Source organism: Ascaphus truei, chromosome 2, assembly GCF_040206685.1.
Source record: "Ascaphus truei isolate aAscTru1 chromosome 2, aAscTru1.hap1, whole genome shotgun sequence".
NCBI lineage: Eukaryota > Metazoa > Chordata > Amphibia > Anura > Ascaphidae > Ascaphus > Ascaphus truei.
The window spans coordinates 228661362-228686794 of NC_134484.1; the positions used below are offsets into that span (position 1 = coordinate 228661362).

Genomic DNA, 25433 nt, shown 5'->3' on the forward strand with positions numbered 1-25433 from the left:
CCTCACAGTTCCAGGTTGGAGAGCACGTATGGCTATCTACCAGGAACATCCGTCTGAAGATTACTTTCCTGAAGCTCGGGCCCAGGTTCATAGGTCCATCAAGATTGCGAAACAAGTAGATCCGTTCTGTTTAAATTGGAGCTACCAGATACCCTTAAGATTCCTTCCGTCTTTCATGTGTCGCTCCTAAAGGCCGTGGTCTGCAAAAACTCCTCTTCCGTTCCCACCCTCCCAGGCCTGGTTCTAGTGGATGGCCAAGTGGAGTGTGTGGGTGAAGATCATCGGGAAGCGCAAAATCATGTAAAACAGAAGAAAATTCCCTGATAGTGCAGTATTGTGATTGATATGAAAATAAATATCAAGGTGCAGTGTGCCAAATATTCACAAGTGTAGAGTGAGCAATGTTCCCATAAAGGTTTCTTTCTGAATGTCAGCCCGTTGGACCGTCAGACAGGTGAATGGAATGGTAAGTGCTGGAGACCTTAAATGAATAACATAAACACGGACATAGTGCAGACTGTACAAAATCTCTTTAAAAGTAAGTGTATGTGCAATGCACTCACATGGTATAAAAAGGTAATAAGCGTTTAGATCACACAGGTCGGATCTCAGCAATGTATAAGCTGCTCTCTCAGTCCCCCCTCTGCCTCGGCGGGCGGGCGTGTCACCGGTGCGTCTCACCCAAACCGGAAACCGGACGTGACGTCATCTGCTCTGGGAGACTCCGATCCTGTGGGAGTTTTCTCTCGTCAGCCTCACTCTACGCGTTTCTCCGTATTGCGGTTTCTTCAGGAGTGGGGGGACTGAGAGAGCAGCTTATACATTGCTGAGATCCGACCTGTGTGATCTAAACGCTTATTACCTTTTTATACCATGTGAGTGCATAGCACATACACTTACTTTTAAAGAGATTTTGTACAGTCTGCACTATGTCCGTGTTTATGTTATTCATTTAAGGTCTCCAGCACTTACCATTCCATTCACCTGTCTGACGGTCCAACGGGCTGACATTCAGAAAGAAACCTTTATGGGAACATTGCTCACTCTACACTTGTGAGTATTTGGCACACTGCACCTTGATATTTATTTTCATATCAATCACAATACTGCACCATCAGGGAATTTTCTTCTGTTTTACATGATTTTGCGCTTCCCGATGATCTTCACCCCTTCACTGTCCACGGGATCGAGAGAACGACCCCACACTGGGTTAAGCAGCATCTATCCATGTTTGTATTAAATATCACAATTTATTACATATGTTTATATAATTTTTGAGCGCCACTCTTTGATATATTTGTTTTTCACAAGTGGAGTGTATGACTTGTCGGATCCTAGATTCCCGTAGATCTCGAGGCAGTCTCCAGATCTTTGAGTGGATATGGTCCGGAGGAGAATTCTTGGGTGAAAGCTAGCAATGTCCAAGCTTCCTCCTTGGTCCGAGGTTTCCACCGGAGGTTCCCTGACAGGTCCAGATTAAATCATCTGGAGATCGATTCTGGAGGAGGGGCGGGAGTACTATGAGGTTTTGCAAAATCCGTCCCGGGTTTTCACAGTCTGCTCCAGGATTTTGCTCTAGCTTACCCTTTGTGGCAAGATTCTCCATTGCTGCCCCTGGCAACTTCCTTTAAAAGGACAGCTCTGTAAGCAGGAAGTTGCCGAGAAAAGTTTTCAGTTTATGCTGTGTACAAGCAACTCCCATTTCGATTGTCTTTCCCGTTACCAGACACGGCTACGTACCACGACCATCCCTGTCTCCCGCCTGTCTCGACCTCTTCACCTGCACGACTATGCAACTCTGCCGCCAGCCCTGACCTTCGACCTATGTCTGACTACTCTTTCCGGACTCTGTCCCTCAGGTCGGTTCTTTCACATTCCTACCTCAGCCCTGCGGGTCGCTTCCTGGTTGAGATGAGCAGCGTTACACAGTGAACACGGGAAATTATCAATGAAGCAGCCTCCAAGCGTAGATAAAAATACATTTAAAAAAATGTTTTACAATCAGCTTAACATAAAAGTGCAGCAATGCATGAAATGACATTTCATGTACATTAATTCATGGTATTCAGTGCCTTGGTCATATGAATATGGCCCAATCTCTCTCTGTGTCTGTTTACTACAATCTGCTTCTAAACTACAACAGATACTTGTGGCATGAAACATTTTAGATACAGTGCTGCTTACAACTCAGCGCTGAATGTATATAACATTGATCTAGCTTTTCCCTTGCGTTAATGTTTTTTTATATAACTTGACCACCACACATCACAGAGATAAAATATGTTAGACATTACCTGCTTTGCCCTGTGATTACTCATTATTCTTTTAACCTAACCAAATATATATATATATATATATATATATATATATATATATATATCCACAAATAATTCAAACATTGACAGTCCTGAAACACCCTTATTATCATACAGACAACCTTATAATCTCAAGAAAATGATGGTGAGGAGTAAAGTATTCAACAGTACAACTGAATGCGGGACAAGACATGCCAGGACGCAAGATGCAAAACCTGCGCAATGCTCCACACAGCGGCCACAATACAAATACCACACAGGAATCTGGAGTACAAAATCAGAGGAAGGTTCACCTGTTCCTCCAGCAATGCAATGTCGTGTACCTCATCAAGTGCATGAAATGCCCAGGGGGCTGCTACTACATAAGTGAAACGGGACAGGGGCTAAAGAAGAGAATGAATTTGCATCGCCACAGCATCACGCGGAACTAGAGACAGCCCTGTCAGCAAACATTTCTCTTATTCTGGCCATAAGATGAATGATCTGAAGGTGGCCATACTCAATGGTAATCTTAGAACACCGAAAGAGAGACGGCTGCATGAATACAAATTTATGTAACTGTTTGGGACACTTAGCGGTGGCCTAAACTGAGATTGCAATTTCATGAGTCACTACTGACACAAGAGAATTCTCTTCCCATGAGTACTTACTACTTCCCACCAAGTAAAACCCTAGCTTGCTTTATTCAATGTAACATCGGCGAAAGAAGAGATCAGTGTATCTCGAAAGCTCGCATAATTAAAAGCATTTCGTTAGCCACAGAACGGTATAGTCTATTCATTTTTGATTATTAAATCTTGGCTAACATGGTATATATATATATATATATATATTTTTATATATATATATATATATATGTGTGTGTGTGTGTATATATATATATATATATATTATATATATACCACCAAAAGAAAAAAGACGCTCACATAAAGCACTCAGACATATCAAAAAAATAATACCAAAATAATTTTAATCCATTAATTCGTCAAAAAGAAAATATTTTACAAACACATATAATACATAATAACACACATGGAAAATTGACTGAAAAACCTGCCTGCAAAAACTGGTTTTATTCTTTGTGGTTTCATTTTCCTTTTTTCTAATATCTTTGACAGTCCTTTTTATTTGTCCTCATTATATAGAGTTTTTGCAGGCAGGTTTGTTTGTGTGTGTGTGTGTGTGTGTGTGTGTGTGTGTGTGTGTGTGTGTGTGTGTGTGTGTGTGTGTGTGTGTGTGTGTGTGTGTGTGTGTGTGTGTGTGTGTGTATATATATTATATATATATATATATATATATACTCAGAACTCCATTAGGTGATTGTTGCCATTTCTGCTACAATTTAATTTCAAAACCACAGAGAAGCAAGTCTGCTATTATCTCTATTTATTTACCCAGCCTTTGGATTACATAAAATAAGCCCTCTACCAAAGTTCAACAAATATTATATGGTAGGGTTACCATATTTCACCATTCAAAAAAGAGGACGCCATACCAGGGCAACACAGTTGGCGCCCATCATTCGAGCGAATGTGAGATCGGCGCTTGCTCGCATATGCGTGGTCGGAAATCCCGAATGTTTTTAGATATTTAAACATTCCTCCCGGACGGCGACCTTAAATCAAAAATCTGGACATGTCCAGGAAAATACAAACATACATGATGGTAACCCTACTACAGTATATGGTATAGTACCAGAATACACTTTATTTTACATGGGAAAGATAATAAAACATGTAGACATTCCCTACAGTGTAACCAGTGCTGCTCTCTAAATCTTATCTTAGTCATTGAATTAAATAAAACAAATAAGGGAAAAAATCATTTTGCATAATGTAAACCTATTTATTACAAATATTGCTATTGGCTATAGATTAATAGAAGTTGCAGCCTGATGAAGACAATAATGTTTATTTTTGATTATTGATCCTATTTCTTTGGTTTCTTCTGTGCACCCAATTAACTTTTTAATTCTCATGTTTTAATAATGTACCTCCAGTGGGTGATAGTTCATGTGGGGGGTTGTGATCTGTTAATAGCTCTTGATCACATAGATTATTGTCAAATTCCTTGTAAAGGTTTTAGGTGCTGTGATTATTTTCTAGAACTCTTTACGTCTGTCCGCATAATAGTATCATTGGTATAACTGCTGTTCTCCTTATAAAAACACATCTCTGAGTATTTTTATGCGTTTCTATTTATATGTTGTTGTTGGTTTTTTTTTAATCTTATATTTAACAGTCTATTACACTTTTCCTATTCCAAAAATGTTTTATAAACTATATTTATAACGTTATATTTAAGTAACGCTATTAGTTTCATTGTAGTATTGCTTTGATATCTTCATATATCCCTTTGCCTAAGTAATATACATTTGACTTGGGCAAACAGTATGACATCTAATACAAGCATATAAAAAGGTGCAAACCTATTAATTTGTGATTTCTTTTTACATGTATGTTGGAGAGCCCAATATTCCATGTGTGGTTTTCTGTAATAAAAACTAACCATACTTAAAAAATAAAATAAAAAATAGTTCCTGTTTAATACTACCAGTTGCAGTCACTGTGGAATATATAATATAGAGTATTGTGTTTTACAAGCCCAGCTCCTGAAAGTAACTGGTTTGGGGATCTGTACCCTATATGGAATAGATGACATATTCAAGATCCCCAATGCACAAGCAAGTTATATACATTAGTTTAATAAAAAAAAAAGCCATATGTATTCTTAAGTAAATGATCATCTATTCATTTCAGTTTATTAATGTGCTACAGTGCAGACAATTTTGAATCTATTATTGATATTTGGAAGTTCTAAGTGCCTAAGGGTATTGGCAGAGTACTCAGCTGTATATTTATTAGACTTTGCTACTAAAGTAGACAAATAGCAGCTGATCTGCACAATGCCATATGCCCCCCATTGTTGGATGTGAGAGTGCCATACAGTTTGTTTTCAAGTTAGCATTGATCTAAACCGGTTTGTTTTATTGTGTAAAATACAATTTTTTTTATATATATATTAATCTGAAGCACGATAGCATTTGTTTGTCATTGTCTTGGCAAAACTTGACTCTTGCTGATTTAGAATTATTAGTTTATTTTCTGAGGACAATCTCCCATATTCACGTGCCGTCAAGCTTTTGTAATGTATGTCAGGGATTCAAGATTCCCATCATTCTGATATAAGATACATTAGTTCAGTTTCCAAGACTACAGTCATTAATTGTTCAGCACTCCCTGTGTGTTTCCTTGTCATATTGGTTCATTCATTGTCTGTGTTGTCGTTCCTCTTTCTAATTATCCTACAACCATCCAGAAACTTTTGCTATATGTTGCCCCCCTTTTCCCCCCCCCACAGCTTACAGTGAACTGGGATACTATATTATAAACAAGCTGCACCATGTGGATGAATCGGTGGGAAGTAAAACACGAAAGGCCTTTCTTTACCTGGCAGCATTCCCATTCATGGATGCCATGGTAAGTGAGGAAGAATCACCCGGAAGGAATCCAAATTGTTATGAATGATGCACTCTAGAATCCTCCCAACTCTTTTTATATAGTAGAGCTAGACGTTAGGTGCTTCAGGTCCTCAGACACCAAAAACAGATTGTAAGCTCACCTGGACAGGAATTGTGTCTGTAAAAAATCCTGTGTGTAGGAATTCCTGCATACCGCACACTATACTGTAATTGGAAGCTCTTTGAGTCCCATTGGGAGAAAAGCGCTATACGAAAAAAAATTTTTATTATTATTATATGTGTATGGTAGAAGATGAAAGCAGCAGGTATTTAGTTCCCACAGTTTTGGGATCTTTATCAGTGTAACCAAACGGCCAAACCAATTTTTCTAGAGTTAAAGCTTTCAGTTATTGCTAGTGTCTGATTCAGTTAAACGCTGTCCAGAAAAATCCATGTTCTTCAGAAAACATTTCAGAATCTATATCCGCAGAGGCTTCCAGGTATTTCCCCTCTTTCCCTTTAGCAGGTATTCAATCACCTGATATATTCTGAATATATATGTGAAAGTTATAAATTGGTTTTAGGTCAAACCGAGGTCGGATACAGGACTTCCTCGATTATTGTCATGCTTAATGGTTCTTTTTGGTGGTTGTGCCTTATTCCTAATAAATGCACAAGACAGTTTCTTTTACACTGGTAGGTTTATAGGATATATTTATAGATTGTAAATTAAATGTAGTGCCCAAATTTGCTACAATTTGCTGGGTTTTTTTTCTTTCTCTTTTTTCTTAAATCTTATGTGAATTTGGGGACCCCCCTGGTGCAGCATTGTGATTCTGTTCCTGGTGACAGAATTAAGCTCTGGTTGTAGCCAGTATGAAGGGTGTCACATTCCCCACATCCACAGTCTAACTGGGAATGCCATTGTCGGCAACCATCATAATGTTGCACTGTATAGGGAAATCACATCTCATCTGTCCTGCCAATGATAATAAGTGCTACTACTTTAGGATACCTTGACTTAGGTAAGGTGCACACATATCCTCAAGCTGGCAGTATGATTCTTTAATAAATTGTGCTGTCATTTCTAACAGGACAGACATTATGGTGGTTGAAGCAGCACTGCCTTTTCAGTATTGTTTTATGAATCCAGTCCAAGTGTGCAACAATTACACAAGTACAGTATTTCCATAGTGAATGTGAGCACCAAATAACTTATCAAGACATGTGGCCCTTTACATTCTTACATCACCCCATTGTTAACTTCTTTGGTGACTTTGTTTTGAGCCATAGTCTTCATTCTACTCTCTTGCAGGCTTGGACCCATGCTGGCATTCTACTCAAACACAAGTACAGCTTCCTGGTTGGATGTGCCTCCATCTCTGATGTCATAGCACAGGTAAAGATAACAAAACACCTAACGGTCTAATAAAAGGTGTCATTAGGTGTTTGTGGGCTGGTAACAGGAACATTTTCTTTTTTTGAACAAAATATGTATTTCACTTCAGGCACATACTGTAGTCCATTAATTATGAATCCTGACAGAGGATAATAATAACCTAGTGCAAAAATTGTCTTGGAGTTCGCCCGAGGGCATGCTAGCTCAGGGAACAGTTTGCTCAGTACGTCCGGTTATCCATAATGCGGTAAGCATCAAAATAATCACTGTGAGTGGTATATTATATCATGAATATGGCACTTCATTATGCAATCTGTTTTCATGTACAAAACGAAAATCTGGATTATGAGATGCAGATAAGAATGTGTGTAAAGTAGCCATATTCATTACACAGTATGTTTATATGTTACATAAGGAAATCTTTAGAGCACAGTGCAGAATAGTGAAAATTATAGTATAATATCTATATAATTTACTCCATGGTATGCCATTCTACAACCGTGAACATACAATCCTCTTCAAAACAAATCATATCACACATATTATGATCTACTGTATTTACTGCACAGTGATACAAAGCTTGGTGTCAGTTTTGATTTTTGGGATGTTGCACATCGGCCGAACTGCAACATTTTGCTGTGGCAAACATGCCTTTGCCTCTGTATAAGGTGAAATAGGAAGATACTTAGCATATGACCCAGGCATATTGTATGAATCCACAGAAGAACTGTAGGCAGAGAGCTGTCTATTGCACAATGCAATTTAACAGAGCACACAGTACCATGCTGTAATCATGACTAATCAATCAATCTCTCAAAATTGTAACAGTACTGTATGTCAGTCACCGCTGCACATTCACACCTACCAAATTACTTCAGATTATCTTGATAATATTCCAGATTGTACTCTTTTATTCCAGTTGCAAACAGACCAACAATACTAAGGCTACATTATTATTACACTTCTGACCAGGAATTGGTTATAAGATACAGTATTCATGTGATAATTTGCGTTTCCACTTTCACAACTCCCAGCACCTAGGAGGCATAACGTTATTAAGATGCGGATTTGAAACAAGTAGTGCTCGATCTTTTTTTGTATGGGGACATCCATAGCTAATATATATTTTAAAAAGCATATGTAATTCACTGCAACATTTTAACACATGCTTCTTTATAAACAGAGTATTTTATTTATAAAATGTTTTTCCAGCAATTAATTCTCGTTTTCAAGTATGTCCTGGGCACAGAGTTCTGGTGATAGGTACATGGTTACATAAAATGAACAGAGGTTATACAGTCAATTCACAGTTCATTTCAATTCATGTACAGTTCGAGTTAGAAAATTGGGTACATGAGATAAAAGGGCTGGTGTGTTTCAGATTGAAACTAGAGCAGCGTTAACATCACCAAACATTAGCAAACGGCTCACACCCTCTAGCTGCCCCTGTGCGCCTTTGGGGCGACGCAGATGTAGACTGAAGGATAAGGCAGGGGAGTGCAAACTTTTTTGTCTGCTCTCCCGGTCTACTTACCCCTGCTGCTCACGCCCCATCCTCCCTCCCCTCTCTTGTTCGCCAGCGTTTTCTGAATTCATGCCGTCATATGACGCTGCAACGCCAAAAGCTGCTGGAGACCAGGTAAGGGACCTATAGAGGCCTCGCACATGCTCACCCAGCATGTCATTTAAATGCTTTGGGGAAGAGCGCGGGACCTCTGTAAGCGCCGCGCCCCCCAAAAAAAATCTTGCGCACCCCTGTTATACGGTATAAACAGCACTATACTAGAAAAAGTTACAGAAAAAGTCAAATATGAAGGTGGTGCAACGGGAACAAAACACACACAAGACGACACCCACACACATATTGCAATAACACACACAATCCCCATAACACATGCACACACAATCCCCATAACACATGCACACACAATTCCACAGAGGCGGGGCTCAGCTTCCCGCGTGCAGGGGAGGGGGAGAGGCGGGATGTGGGGCTCAGCTTCCCGCGTGCAAGGGAGGGGGAGAGGCGGGATATGGGGCTCAGCTTCCCGCGTGCAGGGGAGGGGGAGAGGCGGGATGCGGGGCTCAACTTGCCGCGTGCAGGGGAGGGGGAGAGGCGGGATGTGGGGCTCAGCTTGCCGCGTGCAGGGGAGGGGGAGAGGCGGGATGTGGGGCTCAGCTTCCCGCGGGCACTGGAGCGGGAGAGGCGGGATGTGGGGCTCAGCTTCCCGTGTGTAGGGGAGGGGGAGAGGCGGGATGTGGGGCTCAGCTTCCCGCGGGCACTGGAGCGGGAGAGGCGGGATGTGGGGCTCAGCTTCCCGTGTGTAGGGGAGGGGGAGAGGCGGGATGTGGGGCTCAGCTTCCCGTGTGTAGGGGAGCGGGAGAGGCGGGATGTGGGGCTCAGCTTCCCGTGTGTAGGGGAGGGGGAGAGGCGGGATGTGGGGCTCAGCTTCCAGCGGGCACTGGAGCGGGAGAGGCGGGATGTGGGGCTCAGCTTCCCGTGTGTAGGGGAGGGGGAGAGGCGGGATGTGGGGCTCAGCTTCCCGTGTGTAGGGGAGGGGGAGAGGCGGGATGTGGGGCTCAGCTTCCCGTGTGTAGGGGAGCGGGAGAGGCGGGATGTGGGGCTCAGCTTCCCGTGTGTAGGGGAGGGGGAGAGGCGGGATGTGGGGCTCAGCTTCCAGCGGGCACTGGAGCGGGAGAGGCGGGATGTGGGGCTCAGCTTCCCGTGTGTAGGGGAGGGGGAGAGGCGGGATGTGGGGCTCAGCTTCCCATGTGTAGGGGAGGGGGAGAGGCGGGATGTGGGGCTCAGCTTCCCGTGTGCAGGGGAGGGGGAGAGGCGGGATGTGGGGCTCAGCTTCCCGTGTGCATGGGAGGGGGAGAGGCGGGATGTGGGGCTCAGCTTCCCGTGTGCAGGGGAGGGGGAGAGGCGGGATTTGGGGCTCAGCTTCCCGTGTGTTGGGGAGGGGGAGAGGCGGGATGTGGGGCTCAGCTTCCCGTGTGCAGGGGAGGGGGAGAGGCGGGATGTGGGGCTCAGCTTCCCGTGTGCAGGGGAGGGGGAGAGGCGGGATGTGGGGCTCAGCTTCCCGTGTGTAGGGGAGGGGGAGAGGCGGGATGTGGGGCTCAGCTTCCAGCGGGCACTGGAGCGGGAGAGGCGGGATGTGGGGCTCAGCTTCCCGTGTGTAGGGGAGGGGGAGAGGCGGGATGTGGGGCTCAGCTTCCCGCGGGCACTGGAGGGGGTGAGGCGGGATGTGGGGCTCAGCTTCCCGTGTGCTGGGGAGGGGGAGAGGCGGGATGTGGGGCTCAGCTTCCCGCGGGCACTGGAGGGGGAGAGGCAGGATGTGGGGCTCAGCTTCCCGTGTGCAGGGGAGGCGGAGAGGCGGGATGTGGGGCTCAGCTTCCCGCGGGCACTGGAGGGGGAGAGGCGGGATGTGGGGCTCAGCTTCCCGTGTGTTGGGGAGGGGGAGAGGCGGGATGTGGGGCTCAGCTTCCCGTGTGTTGGGGAGGGGGAGAGGCGGGATGTGGGGCTCAGCTTCCCGTGTGTAGGGGAGGGGGTGAGGCGGGATGTGGGGCTCAGCTTCCCGTGTGCAGGGGAGGCGGAGAGGCGGGATGTGGGGCTCAGCTTCCCGCGGGCACTGGAGGGGGTGAGGCGGGATGTGGGGCTCAGCTTCCCGTGTGCTGGGGAGGGGGAGAGGCGGGATGTGGGGCTCAACTTCCCGTGTGCATGGGAGGGGGAGAGGCGGGATGTGGGGCTCAGCTTCCCGTGTGCAGGGGAGGGGGAGAGGCGGGATTTGGGGCTCAGCTTCCCGTGTGTTGGGGAGGGGGAGAGGCGGGATGTGGGGCTCAGCTTCCCGTGTGCAGGGGAGGGGGAGAGGCGGGATGTGGGGCTCAGCTTCCCGTGTGTAGGGGAGGGGGAGAGGCGGGATGTGGGGCTCAGCTTCCCGTGTGTAGGGGAGGGGGAGAGGCGGGATGTGGGGCTCGACTTCCAGCGGGCACCGGAGCGGGAGAGGCGGGATGTGGGGCTCAGCTTCCAGCGGGCACTGGAGCGGGAGAGGCGGGATGTGGGGCTCAGCTTCCCGTGTGTAGGGGAGGGGGAGAGGCGGGATGTGGGGCTCAACTTCCCGTGTGCATGGGAGGGGGAGAGGCGGGATGTGGGGCTCAGCTTCCCGTGTGTAGGGGAGGGGGAGAGGCGGGATGTGGGGCTCGACTTCCAGCGGGCACCGGAGCGGGAGAGGCGGGATGTGGGGCTCAGCTTCCCGTATGTAGGGGAGGGGGAGAGGCGGGATGTGGGGCTCAGCTTCCCGCGGGCACTGGAGGGGGAGAGGCGGGATGTGGGGCTCAGCTTCCCGTGTGTAGGGGAGGGGGAGAGGCGGGATGTGGGGCTCAGCTTCCCGCGGGCACTGGAGGGGGTGAGGCGGGATGTGGGGCTCAGCTTCCCGTGTGCTGGGGAGGGGGAGAGGCGGGATGTGGGGCTCAGCTTCCCGCGGGCACTGGAGCGGGAGAGGCGGGATGTGGGGCTCAGCTTCCCGTGTGTAGGGGAGGGGGAGAGGCGGGATGTGGGGCTCAGCTTCCCATGTGTAGGGGAGGGGGAGAGGCGGGATGTGGGGCTCAGCTTCCCATGTGTAGGGGAGGGGGAGAGGCGGGGCTAAGCTTCCCGTGTGCAGGGGAGGGGGAGAGGCGGGATGTGGGGCTCAACTTCCCGTGTGCATGGGAGGGGGAGAGGCGGGATGTGGGGCTCAGCTTCCCGTGTGTAGGGGAGGGGGAGAGGCGGGATGTGGGGCTCAGCTTCCCGTGTGCAGGGGAGGGGGAGAGGCGGGATTTGGGGCTCAGCTTCCCGTGTGTTGGGGAGGGGGAGAGGCGGGATGTGGGGCTCAGCTTCCCGTGTGCAGGGGAGGGGGAGAGGCGGGATGTGGGGCTCAGCTTCCCGTGTGTAGGGGAGGGGGAGAGGCGGGATGTGGGGCTCAGCTTCCCGTGTGTAGGGGAGGGGGAGAGGCGGGATGTGGGGCTCGACTTCCAGCGGGCACCGGAGCGGGAGAGGCGGGATGTGGGGCTCAGCTTCCCGTGTGTAGGGGAGGGGGAGAGGCGGGATGTGGGGCTCAGCTTCCCGCGGGCACTGGAGGGGGAGAGGCGGGATGTGGGGCTCAGCTTCCCGTGTGCAGGGGAGGCGGAGAGGCGGGATGTGGGGCTCAGCTTCCCGCGGGCACTGGAGGGGGTGAGGCGGGATGTGGGGCTCAGCTTCCCGTGTGCTGGGGAGGGGGAGAGGCGGGATGTGGGGCTCAACTTCCCGTGTGCATGGGAGGGGGAGAGGCGGGATGTGGGGCTCAGCTTCCCGTGTGCAGGGGAGGGGGAGAGGCGGGATGTGGGGCTCAGCTTCCCGTGTGTAGGGGAGGGGGAGAGGCGGGATGTGGGGCTCAGCTTCCCGCGGGCACTGGAGGGGGAGAGGCGGGATGTGGGGCTCAGCTTCCCGTGTGCAGGGGAGGCGGAGAGGCGGGATGTGGGGCTCAGCTTCCCGCGGGCACTGGAGCGGGAGAGGCGGGATGTGGGGCTCAGCTTCCCGTGTGTAGGGGAGGGGGAGAGGCGGGATGTGGGGCTCAGCTTCCCGCGGGCACTGGAGGGGGAGAGGTGGGATGTGGGGCTCAGCTTCCCGTGTGCGGGGGAGAGGCGGGATGTGGGGCTCAGCTTCCCGCAGGCACTGGAGGGGGAGAGGTGGGATGGGGGGCTAAGCTTCCAGCGGGCACTGGAGGGGGAGAGGCGGGATGTGGGGCTCAGCTTCCCGTGTGCAGGGGAGGGGGAGAGGCGGGATGTGGGGCTCAGCTTCCCGCAGGCACTGGAGCGGGAGAGGCGGGATGTGGGGCTCAGCTTCCCGCGTGCACTGGAGGGGGAGAGGCGGGATGTGGGGCTCAGCTTCCCGTGTGCAGGGGAGGGGGAGAGGCGGGATGTGGGGCTCAGCTTCCCGCGGGCACTGGAGGGGGAGAGGCGGGATGTGGGGCTCAGCTTCCCGCGGGCACTGGAGGGGGAGAGGCGGGATTTGGGGCTAAGCTTCCAGCGGGCACTGGAGCGGGAGAGGCCCGCAACAACTGGGGAGAGCTTGGGGCCCAGGGGCAATCAGAGGCCGGGCAGCCAGACGCTGAAGTTGGGCCGGGTCCATTTCCCAGCACAGGCTGGCCGGTCCCCCCGGAGCTGCGTCTTGTCGGCGGTCCTGCTTACAACCCTTCCCTCATGCTGCACCCCACCTTTTGAATTTCATTCTTAATGTCCGCCAAGCCTTTTCTATAACTTTAAAACCCATCTTGAAACTCACCTGTTTAACGAAGCGCTCAAATAGTTCTTGATTTCTTCATACGCACTCTCACTCCTTCCCTTCCATCCCTGTTGGGTCTCATCGCTGTGAGGTTGGTTACTGGCTTTGCAATGGGAAGCTGGCAGTGGTTACAACCAGGACACAAAATAAAATACAGATGTATCAAGACCGTGTCCTTTTTCTGATTAAACACTGTAAATGCAGTGGGAAACACTTCACCGAGGTCTGTGACACCCTGGTTGAGATTCATTGCTTTAAACAAATTTAAATAATCGCATCAACATTCTGTTCCTGCTGTGCAAATACAAAATTATTTTTTAAAACGACTTCATTTACTGCGTAGAGCTGGAAGAATTTGCAAAACAGTGCAGGTCACAGTGTTACAGGAACACAATACTCAGGTCAAGGATACAGGAACCAAAGTTTGTAATACTCTGCAACATGCTGTAGGTGTTCCCGGCAGGGAAGGGTTCCAGTTAATAGCCTCACAACAAAACGAAAGCTGCAATCTCCCTCCTCCGTTTTGTTTCTTTACCACCTCCCCTACCCCCCTTTTACAGTATCTGAAGCAAGGGGTGCCCCAGAGCTTGAAACCAGCTAGTTTCAGTTCCCGAACTCCCTCTGGTCCCTGAGATACTGGTGAAGATGCTGGATTTAAGTCTCCCTCTAGGGGAAATAAAATGGCCAACAAATCGTGAGCCAATAGGAAGTCGCAGCATCATCGTCAGGAGTGCTTATTCCCATTTACATCCCCCCACTAAAGCAGGAAATAATGCCGGTAACTAGGGTTGCCAGGTGGCTTCTCCAAAAATACTGGACGCAATGGTGAAAAGTGCGAGACACACACACGTACCCTTGAGACGCACACCCCATCGAGAGACACTCACACCTCGCTCTCCGCCCTCCACTCCATGCTGTTTCCTCCTCTCCTTGGCCCCACCCCCAGTCTCCTGACACCTCCTCCTGATTACCCAGCAGCAACGAATCAGGATGGAGGAAGCAAGGCCCGTAGCAGCAGCCCTGCTCTCTCCCTGCTCGGGAAAATCTAGCGATCCCCCAAGCCGGTCACGTCACTATGTCCAGTACCAGTAATACCGGTATACACACACATGTCCAGTATTCCCCTTAAATTTTTTACTGGACAGTGTGTCTAAATACAGGACAGTCTGGATCAATACTGACACCTAGCAACCCTACCAGTAACTTCACCTCGAAGTATCTTGCCAAGACGGGGCAAGGTCTAAAAATAGATGAAAATAGCCATGTTGAACATCCTATAAAAAGGGAGGGAGGGGGGAGGAAGTTGGTAACAGGGATTGCTGCTTTCAAAAAAGTGTTAAAGTTAAACATTATTTTTTCCCCAATTATTTTGTGGTATCTGTCGTCCTAACCTTTGCTCTCTAACTGATAACACCGGCTGCTCTTGAGCAGATGTTTGTTTATTACACTTTCGCAGTCACTGTGATACCAGTGAACCCTTAAGGCCATCGCCCATTTTCCAATGTTTTTAATCCATTACTTTACTCAACCCAGATGATTTGGCAAGTGGATACTGGGAAGGCTGTATGCCTGTAATTGTCCTATGCGGGAGTAGTAGTTTCACGCCACTAATTACCAGCTGAGCTTTGCTTAGTAATATCAGCATTTCCCAGCTGCAAAATCAGAATCTACCACCTGACAGAATACTAACCAGGGGGTCCGGTGGAGCTGAACCACGTTATTTTTCTCTAGCAACCCATACCCTCTAACATTTTCCAGATTACAATGCTGTAGGTACACATGACCCTCATATACAGCCCTACCCCTGATAAGACATGCCACGGAGACCCCTAACACCCATTAGAATCCTGGGGGGAGTAGTCCAGTCACAACAAACACTGATGGGTTACCTATGTAGTGATGTCCCACAGACAGCCTATCAGTATCGCTGAAGATGCTGATTAGCCCTTTGCCGGCAACAAGCTAGTAAAGCAACAGGGAACCGGTGCAGAAGGAGGGAACCGGTAGGTAAGTAGGTACACTGCTGGTTGGCCAGTACAGAGTGCCCAAAAATGGTACTGGCCAAACCAGCCCAGTTGGATGATATGGTGACCCCCGGGTTCCCGAGATACTTACTGGTTTAGTTGCCAGTGTTCTTCCTGGATTCTCAAAGATGGTCTCTACAATCGACCAATAAGAAGCTGCAACGTCACCCCCCTGATGACACGGTGGCACTCTATTGGCCCGCAGGTTCAAGATCGATTTGGTGGCAATTTTGATTTCACTAAAAGTAGGGAAATCACTGGCAACTAAAAAAGTAAGGATCTTGGAAATCGGGGCGTGGGAGGAGTGCTAGGATTTAAAAATAGTACCATTCGGCTCCCCCTCCAGTATGAATTATACTTTATGTAAAAATCAAAATGGAAAACAGAAGGGGGATTGAAGCTTTAAGACAGAAATAATCTCCAAAATCGATTACTCTTTTCTGCAATACTCCAAGGCTATGTGAGATGTGTCTGGGTGAGATGTGAGGGCGCTGGGAGAGATGTGAGGGGGGCTCGGAGAGATGTGAGGTGGCTATGTGTGATGTGTCTGGGAGAGATGTGAGGGGGCTGGGAGAGATGTGAGGGGGGCTCGGAGAGATGTGAGGTGGCTATGTGTGATGTGTCTGGGAGAGATGTGAGGGGGCTGGGAGAGATGTGAGGGGGGCTCGGAGAGATGTGAGGTGGCTATGTGTGATGTGTCTGGGAGAGATGTGAGGGGGCTGGGAGAGATGTGAGGGGGGCTCGGAGAGATGTGAGGTGGCTATGTGTGATGTGTCTGGGTGAGATGTGAGGGGGCTGGGAGAGATGTGAGGGATGGCTGGGAGAGATGTGAGGGGGGGCTCGGAGAGATGTGAGGTGGCTATGTGTGATGTGTCTGGGAGAGATGTGAGGGGGCTGGGAGAGATGTGAGGGATGGCTGGGAGAGATGTGAGGGGGGCTCGGAGAGATGTGAGGTGGCTATGTGTGATGTGTCTGGGAGAGATGTGAGGGGGCTGGGAGAGATGTGAGGGGGGCTCGGAGAGATGTGAGGTGGCTATGTGTGATGTGTCTGGGTGAGATGTGAGGGGGCTCGGAGAGATGTGAGGGATGGCTGGGAGAGATGTGAGGGGGGCTCGGAGAGATGTGAGGGGGGCTCGGAGAGATGTGAGGTGGCTATGTGTGATGTGTCTGGGAGAGATGTGAGGGGGCTGGGAGAGATGTGAGGGGGGCTCGGAGAGATGTGAGGTGGCTATGTGTGATGTGTCTGGGTGAGATGTGAGGGGGCTAGGAGAGATGTGAGGGGGGCTGGGAGAGATGTGAGGGGGCTGGGAGAGATGTGAGGGGGCTAGGAGAGATGTGAGGGAGGCTGGGAGAGATGTGAGGGGGCTGGGAGAGATGTGAGGGGGCTAGGAGAGATGTGAGGGAGGCTGGGAGAGATGTGAGGGGGCTAGGAGAGATGTGAGGGAGGCTGGGAGAGATGTGAGGGGGCTGGGAGAGATGTGAGGAGGCCTGGGGGAGATGTGAGTGGGGCTGTGTTCTGTGTGTGTCCTGCCTGCCTGTGCCTGTGTCCTGTGCAGTTTGCCTGCTTGTGTAGTTTGCATGTGTCCATTTGTATTTGCACTGGTTGCAGGTTGCACTTATTTTCACTGGTTCCCCCTGGTCTCTCTAACACCCCCCGCCCCCTGGTGTCTCTACCCCCCTGGTCTCTCTCCCCCCTGTCCCTCTCTCCCCCCGTCTCTCTCTCTCTCCCCGCCATCTCTCTCTCCCGCCGTCTCTCTCCCCCGTCTCTCTCTCTCCCCCCCGTCTCTCTCTCCCCCCGTCTCTCTCTCTCTCTCCCCCCGTCTCTCTCCCGCCATCTCTCTCTCTCCCACCGTCTCTCTCTCTCCCCCCCCCGTCTCTCTCCCCCCGTCTCTCTCTCTCCCCCCGTCTCTCTCTCTCCCTCCCTATCTCTCCCCCCATCCCTCTCTCTCTCTCCCCCCCCCCCCATCTCTTTCCCCCACCTCTCTTTACCCCCCTCCGTGAGAGAACCTGTTGCTAAAAATTTTGAATCCCACCACTGGTTATGTACAGTAATGTATAATAGTTTCGTTTTTTTATAAAGCTACAAAAATTATTGTCCTTAAATGAATGTTTAGAAAGGGAGTTGGATCATGTACGATAACTCTGCCTTTGCCTGTAATGGATTTGCAGGTGTTTCGGGAGTATTTACAGTACGTGTGAATTAATACCTTGATACAAATTCTGTCTATTTAGTCTGAAAGGAAATTTGACAGTTTTCTATTTTAACAAGAGATGGGCGTTTCGCCCTGATTGATTTGCTTTGTTCTTATATAGTAGTATACTGTAGCTTGCAAATGTGTGTCTTTTAGATTGTGTACTGGCAATTATAAATAAATCTGTCATTGTGTTTGAAGTTTGTTTCGCCAGCAAACTATTTCTCATGGTCACAAAATGACAATATTTTTCGTTAAACGAGTTAGGGGAGATATATTGACATTGTCGGCTGCAGCGAGCATTTTATTTTATGCGGTTCCCTATATTATTATTTTTTTGCAAAGTGTTTACAGATAATTATCTACATTTGTATTTACCTGTGAGCGTACTTCTATATTATAGTTGTGTCCCTTTTTTTATTTTGTGTAGGAAAGAAAAGTATAAATTCATAATGTGTATAGAACCTGCAGTATTGTAATTGCAGCATTCTGGCCATCATCACTGCTGCTACATTATCAGCACAGTTAAAGTCCACATACATTAAATGCTCTACAGATACAAAGATCTCTTCAATCTTAACGGCTAGGGCAATGTGGATGGAAACCAAACCACCAGTAGTGGCCGAAAAAGCTAAGGTTTGTAGTTGTTAAAAATGTGTCAAAATGTGTAACACTATCTGATGATTGAGAGAATACAACATATTTCAGAGTGTGGGTGGACAGACTCTAGCGGTGTTTGTCCTTGCCATATTTATACAGACGCAACAAAAAATAGGAATTTACAAAAAAAAAAAAAAGAAGCAAAACATGCACACTGCCAGCTTGTGGGCATTATGGTTTAATCCAAAGTAGGCTAGAGAAAGTAGAAAATAAAGCAATCAACATAGAAATAAATAACTATTATTACATTACACATGCATAACTAAGATGTTACTTTACAAAATAATCATAATGTCATAAATGTGTATAACTTTTAGCAGGGTGTTTGAAGCTGCATTAGAATATTTTCCCCACTGATAAACATTATCATGGTGCAATGTTCCGTGAAGTTGTGTATCGCTGCACAAATCCAGTCTCCAACAGCATTTTCTTCTTGGTGAATAGAAAATGTAAAATAGCATAAACTTTGATTAGCAACACTAAACCTGGCTGAAATTGTATGGGACTTGCTTCTCTAAACCCTAGTTATACCCAACTGGTTGTCCTTAATCACAGGAGGGGAGTCTCTGTTGTTGTTTGGAGGGGGTTTAGGTGCACTACTATACATTGCAGATGCACTTACCAGAACACCCTCCTTCAGTCTCTTACATTTTACAAGCTCTCCCTACTTACCACTTAGGCCTGGGACATAGTGTGTCCTGCTCTGCCTCGCCTGCTGAAAATGGGGCTTTTCCCTGTCCTTTTAGGCGAGGCAGTGAGCGCGCTCTGGGGGCGGGCGGGGGCGGAGGCGTGCCAGGAGGCGGAGCGGGGCTAGTCCCTCGCTCCCATTGGATGTGAGCGGTCACGTGACCGCTCACATCACTTCCCCGAGCGGCAAATTTGAAACTTGCCTGTCTCGGCAAAGTTTCAGAGCCTCCGCACGCATCAGCGCGCATGCGGAGGGGGAAACTATAGCCGCGCTGAACACAGATGCAGGGGCTTTGTGCATCTGCTCAGCGCGGCTCAGCCCGCCTCAGCGAGCTTGAACTTACTATGTCCCAGGCCTTAGATTCTAAGCGCTTGATGGCAGAGACTCATTTTCCTATTGTTGCTTTCATGTCTGAAGCGCCTATTATCATTATGTGTTAGATTATGTTATGTATTACTGCTAGGAAGAGCTATGTACCTGGATGGTGCTATATAAATAAAGATATGGAAACACAAAAAGAGATTGCCTGCTGCAAACTGTACTATTTACAGAGTACCACACTTAGTACATAGGCTATCTAATGAAAAGAAACTAATGGTGCTTGGAATAAGAAATATATAAAGACAAAAAAGGGAAAAAGTATTCCACAATTAGCACTCGGGTATACTCACTAAATAAAGTTTATTATAAACGTCCCATAAACAAAACACATATAGATAAAAAAAAACATTCCCTGACAACCCCTTACAACAATGAATGCTCCTCTCTATAACCTGCCATAGGGAACTTTACTTCCACTCAGGATTAACACTTCATGTGCTTTGTATTAACATCACCTATTCCAGCTCACACACTATGTTTATACCATACCCAGTGTCTAGTCTCTGCTATTAGAGTTATATGTGGCTATTCTGTCATCTACTTACCTATATTATGGTATACTATTTACTATCATTACTTATTAATAGTCAAGTAGAATAGCACATATCTAACATCATAGGAATATTGGGATACACTATACGGTTTGATGTTAATCATCACCCCTAAGGATCTGATACTACTATAGCTGAACCAGCTCATTATAGGGCATTGACTCAGAGTTACCCCGGAGGCACGGCACTTACTTCAGGTTGGTTCACGCCTTTGCTGACCTTAGTGGGAATCAGATCATGAAGGTTAATCTTTGATAATATCTAGGACTACTCCCTGCATAATACATCCTGTTATACCATATAAGCTACGGGTACTTTGTTGTTATATCGCTACTTCATCTACTATTAGATACCCTGTATGCACTGTATATTGAATATATATTACCATCCATGGGATATGAATCCACATTCAAGTAATATCTCTGGACTTGAATAAGGGTTATATATATATATATATTTTGAACTCATTAGGCAATCAGGAAGCTTGCTGTGGGAGATCTATATATCTCTAGTCCCTATATATACTAAGGGGACATTTATTTTTATTTTTGGTCACTGTACCAGAGGTTGTTTAGTATTTATAAAAAAAACAACAACCTTTTTAATTCACAAAATCCTAACATTCATCATTGAATTTGAAGGATCTAGCCAAGCGTCGTCGTCAATACTATCTATATTTTAATGATTCATCTAATAAAGGTATTTTTAATTATGTCATAACACGCCCACTTCAGGGGAAAGAGTGACCATAACTGGGTTTACTTTTCTGTATATAGTTTATTGTACTTACCTTAACCCAGAGGAGCACCATCCCCACCCCTACTTCAAGCTGAGCGAGGGTACCCCTCTTTCTTTGTCTGCATGATTATACTGTATTGTTCTAAGAGGAATTTTGAGCGTTGTGAAACCCCACCACAGAGAGGGGGGGGAAGAGTGTCACTCCTGAGAGAAGGGACATAGGGAAGGAGCCCTCCCATAAGGATGGAGATAGAGCGGAGTCCTGTAATTGAGGATGTTTTAGTGAGTAGATTTGGGCAAATCTGTCAAAATCTGTTTCGTGGAATTTCCTGCGCTTTCCATTCAAAATCCGTTCCGCGCTGTAAAAACCATTGGCGGATTGTGGCCGTTTCAATCCGGGCGGATTAATTTAAAAAAAAACCCATTGGATACAATCCGCTGGTGGATTTTACTAATTCAATCCGCGGATTCCAGTTACAGTATGTGCAACCAACAGTTGCTGTCACAGTCCCTGACGTGACCCTGTGGTTATTGTTAACTAAGTGTTGTCCTTAATATATATATATTTTTTAAGATTTGATAACTAATTCATTAGAACACGAACCATACAGTATTTATTTGTAAATGTAAGATTGACACTCTTGAATGGTTATAGCTGATCAGCTCATCTTCTATTATCGTCAATGTACGTGTATTCCTTTTATCTAATACCATTGCTCTTCAGTGCAGGCCACTGTCTTTTGTTTACTTTTAGGTTTAATGCACCTCTCTCATATTCGTGGATTTTGTAATACCAATCCGTGCTGTGCACATTAAGGCTACCTGTATATTGCATATGCCTAACATTTTACCAACACAACAAGAAGTATGGAAATATGAATACTGGTGTTTTTTTCCACATCGCAGTAATGCTGCAGATGCTGGCGAAATAGTACTGTACATCTCTATTTGTAATACAATCACATGCTGCTATATTAAGTTTTTTTACCTCCTTGACCAAGTAGTGGAGTGATTTGTTAATAGCTAATAACTATCATAGTTGCTTGCTAAAGAGCTGACATTCTTGTTACATTCCTACTTGATTCTGTTACCCAAGAGAACACTGGAATGTGAAAGCAGGAAGATAAGGATGGTACAGATTTGGGAAGACACTGTGTCTAATACAGTGTTTTTCTACCAGGGTTCCTAGGAACCTTTGGGTTCCCTGAGAATTCCTAAAATGTCCCCTGTAATTTTCAGGTCATTTTAAAATGGTACCAAATGCAGAAGAATGTACAATGCATCTGATCTCAGACTCGCTGTTGGAGAGGGGTGGTGTTCGTCAGAATTTCACATAGGGTTCCTTAACCAAAAGAAGGTTTGAAGCCACTGATCTAATAACTCAAGGTCAGGCGGAGGAGGAGCAGTATATTATGGTTTTAATCTGATGGGCACGGAGACATTGTGCGAGTTACAGACTCATTATTTTGAACAGGGAAAAATAGTTTTGAATCGGTGTACCAGGAATGAATTTGTGTGAACAATTTAAAAATTCATTGTAGATTAGGAGTGTGGTTATTATGAAGGACTAATGACTCTAATTACATAGTAATAAATAGTGTACAAATATAATTATCGTACATTCGTTTCTATGTAATAGTTCTCACTGTTGCCCTGTGCCTTTAGCGCAGAAATAAAGCTTTATACCTGACCAAAACCTATTTGGTCTTATCATCAATTCTTAAATAACGTCGCCATTTGGATTAACCCTTAGTGGTTTGGATGTGTCAGCACCCACGCTAGTTATGACTGATGGTCAAGCATTTATTTCTGATGATGGGTATGGCACATAACTGAAACATACCAAAGAAAATAAGTGCATATGTTTTCCAGCAAGCAGTAAGTTAATACTCCTAGTTGAAGTTCAAAATATTAAAGCAGCAGTCCAATCTTTTTTTAAATTATTATTTAGTTACTTTTGCCCTTTAATATGTGCATCAGTACAATCCACACAAGGATAAGTAATTAGCTAAATTGCCGATCGATACGTTCTCATGTGATCAATCATTGAAGATTCAGCTCGGGGGTTCACTAAATGCCTGTCAGTCCAACAGAAGAGGACCAAAGATGCAAAGTTCTTTGGGAAGATCATGTGACCAGGCAGTCACTAGATACAATTGATGCACTGCTAGAGAGAGGTCAGGGCTCAAAAATGGGTGTGCCAGAGCCTGTTTCAGAAGAGGAAGGGGATGTGACTTTGTAAATGGTTGCTATAGAAACAAAAAATGCGTATTACATTATAATACATGAAAAATGTCATTCAGTTGTTGTTTTTTAAATACTGCAAGTATTTTCTCATAGTACAGAACTGATTTATTAAAAAAAAAAAAACACACATGTATGTAGGATATTGTTTGTTCTGCAGTTTTAAGCCTACTAAATGGTATAGTGATAATGATAATGAGGCGTTATAATAACATTGTATATCCACAGGACTCCATTAAGGTTAACACGGACTTAACGTTACGTTAGTTGGGTCATACCTAAACCTGGCATCCAGACACTCTATTTGCTCTAAAGCTGTGTCAAAAGCGATGCATCAGCTTAAATGGGCTTCATGTGTATGGATATTCCAGGCAAAAGGTGACACATTGTGTGCTCTTTTGTATGTCATTTCCCAGAATCCCTTACTGCAGTGGGAGCACTGTATGCTAGGTGATAATGGTTGAAAGGCAGGGGCGCAAACCTGTGTGAGACATGTGAATGTGCTCACAAGTGATATTATATATGTAGCCCTGTTTCCCCCACTCCTAAGTGAGATAAGGGGTGTGGTGACTGTATTTAGCTACCGGTGCTGCCCTTTTACCTGTTTGGCTCGCAGGAGCCTAAGCCTCCACCGCTGGGAGCCTGGGGTGAATTACTCTTACTACTATATGGTGCAGCGCCTCCACCTGTGAGAGATCCCAGTAGAGTAGGAGCAGCCCCTCACAGGACTCTTACAATGAACCACACAGCTTGGTAAAATAGAAAAGGGCTTTACTGGAACATAACATATCTCTAAGGTAACATCTTATAACTCTACTGTAATATCTTATGACTCTACCAATGTAAGGCACAACTACCCACACACCTCGCAGGGCTATAATCCCACACCCTGTACCCCACACCATGTCCACAGTACCCCAAAGTCCCAAGTGTTCTGCAACCCACCCCTTAGGCGTGATCAGTGCCTGTTTGATACCGGTAATGGTGGTGCACTTGGTGACTGTACCTGCCGGGTGTGTCCACACCCGGTATGATGAGTCTTTACAAAGGATCCGCTGATCCCACGATGAAACCGCCTCCGCGTGTGGTGATGTCCCGGCGGACGCTCCGACCATGAAGACAGTCTCTTTCCTGAAGAGGTCTGTTCACAGACTAACTTGCCAGGCCACGTGCACACAGCTGTGTCCCTGACTCTTTTAGAATACACCTGACTGCTGAGGGGATCTGTTCCCTATCTAGGGCATGTCCCTGTAACAGCTCCAACCTTTCAATGACTGGGGCCTAGCTGGGCCTAGGGGATTACGGGCCTAGTGCACTGGGTGCCTGACCCCTGCACACACAACCCCTCCCCTGTCTCACTCCCAGCTTCAACTCCTCACACACACACAGCACACAACAATGTATCTACAGTATATCTCTGCTGCAGGAATCCTAGAGCCCTATTGGCTGTAATGAGTCACCTGAGCTCCAGCCCCTAGGGCTGCTGGGAGTTGTAGTCCCTCATAGAGCTTTCTATCATTGGGGCTGCGTGCGCGATCTCTACTGCGCATGTGCGAAGCTGTAATGGCCGCCGCCAGCACTATCTGCTCCTGTGCAATCTGTAATGGCCGCCGGGACTCCACACAATGACTGCGCATGCTCGAACCTCGCGCCAACCCCAACAACATGGCCGCCGAGCGCACGCGCGACACTCCACGCATGCGCGGACACACCAAACATGGCGGCGCCCTGCCGCAGCTGCCACCGGGTGCCTCCGGTGACGCTCACACGCACCGCAGAGCACCCGCGAAGCTGGAGGTAAGGGGCAAGAGAACCGGGAGTCAGGGGGACCGCAGGGACCCTGGCTACATATATATATATATATATATATATATATATATATATATATATATATATATGAGAAAGAAAAGAAAGAAACAGGCGCACACCTAGTGCATTAAAGTATAACAATTCGGTTTATGGAACAATAAAAACAGCCAAATTCCCACTCACAAGTGTACACGGTAAATAGGCAGGTATGAGATAGGCTCTCATTAGCCAGTACAGCCGTCCGACTTAGCAATGGTGTCCTTCCTCTGTATGTTCTCCGTGTGGTCTCCTGCAACCGGAAGTGACGTCCACCCGGTCGGGTGCCCCGCACAGGAAATCCCTCCGGGATTCAACCCCTGATGAAGTCATCATAGATGACGAAATGCGTAGGGCGTGGCTAAGTCAGAGGAGTCATCTTCCCACAGAGATCTTCATTGCAGTCTGAGAGCTGTTGCAGGCATTGAGAGGCAGAGCGGAGACTTGGTTCCTTCCTTCCCCCGGTGGAGCAGTGACCAGAGGCAGGCAGCTGAAGGTTTTTTTGTTCCCGGAGGGATTTCCTGTGCGGGGCACCCGACCGGGTGGACGTCACTTCCGGTTGCAGGGGACCACACGGAGAACATACAGAGGAAGGACACCATTGCTGAGTCGGACGGCTATACTGGCTAATGAGAGCCTAT

The 25433-nt window shown here is 47.2% G+C and overlaps 1 protein-coding gene across 1 annotated transcript in view; it reads left to right on the forward strand.

The window, feature by feature from the left end:
* Window positions 1-25433, forward strand: part of ANKH (ANKH inorganic pyrophosphate transport regulator) — a 183276-nt gene that overhangs the window by 114904 nt on the left and 42939 nt on the right. Inside the window, exons 3-4 of the mRNA XM_075585932.1 lie at window positions 5676-5794; window positions 7091-7174. Coding sequence (XP_075442047.1) covers window positions 5676-5794; window positions 7091-7174 — 203 coding nt within the window. The remainder of the gene's footprint in view (window positions 1-5675; window positions 5795-7090; window positions 7175-25433) is intronic.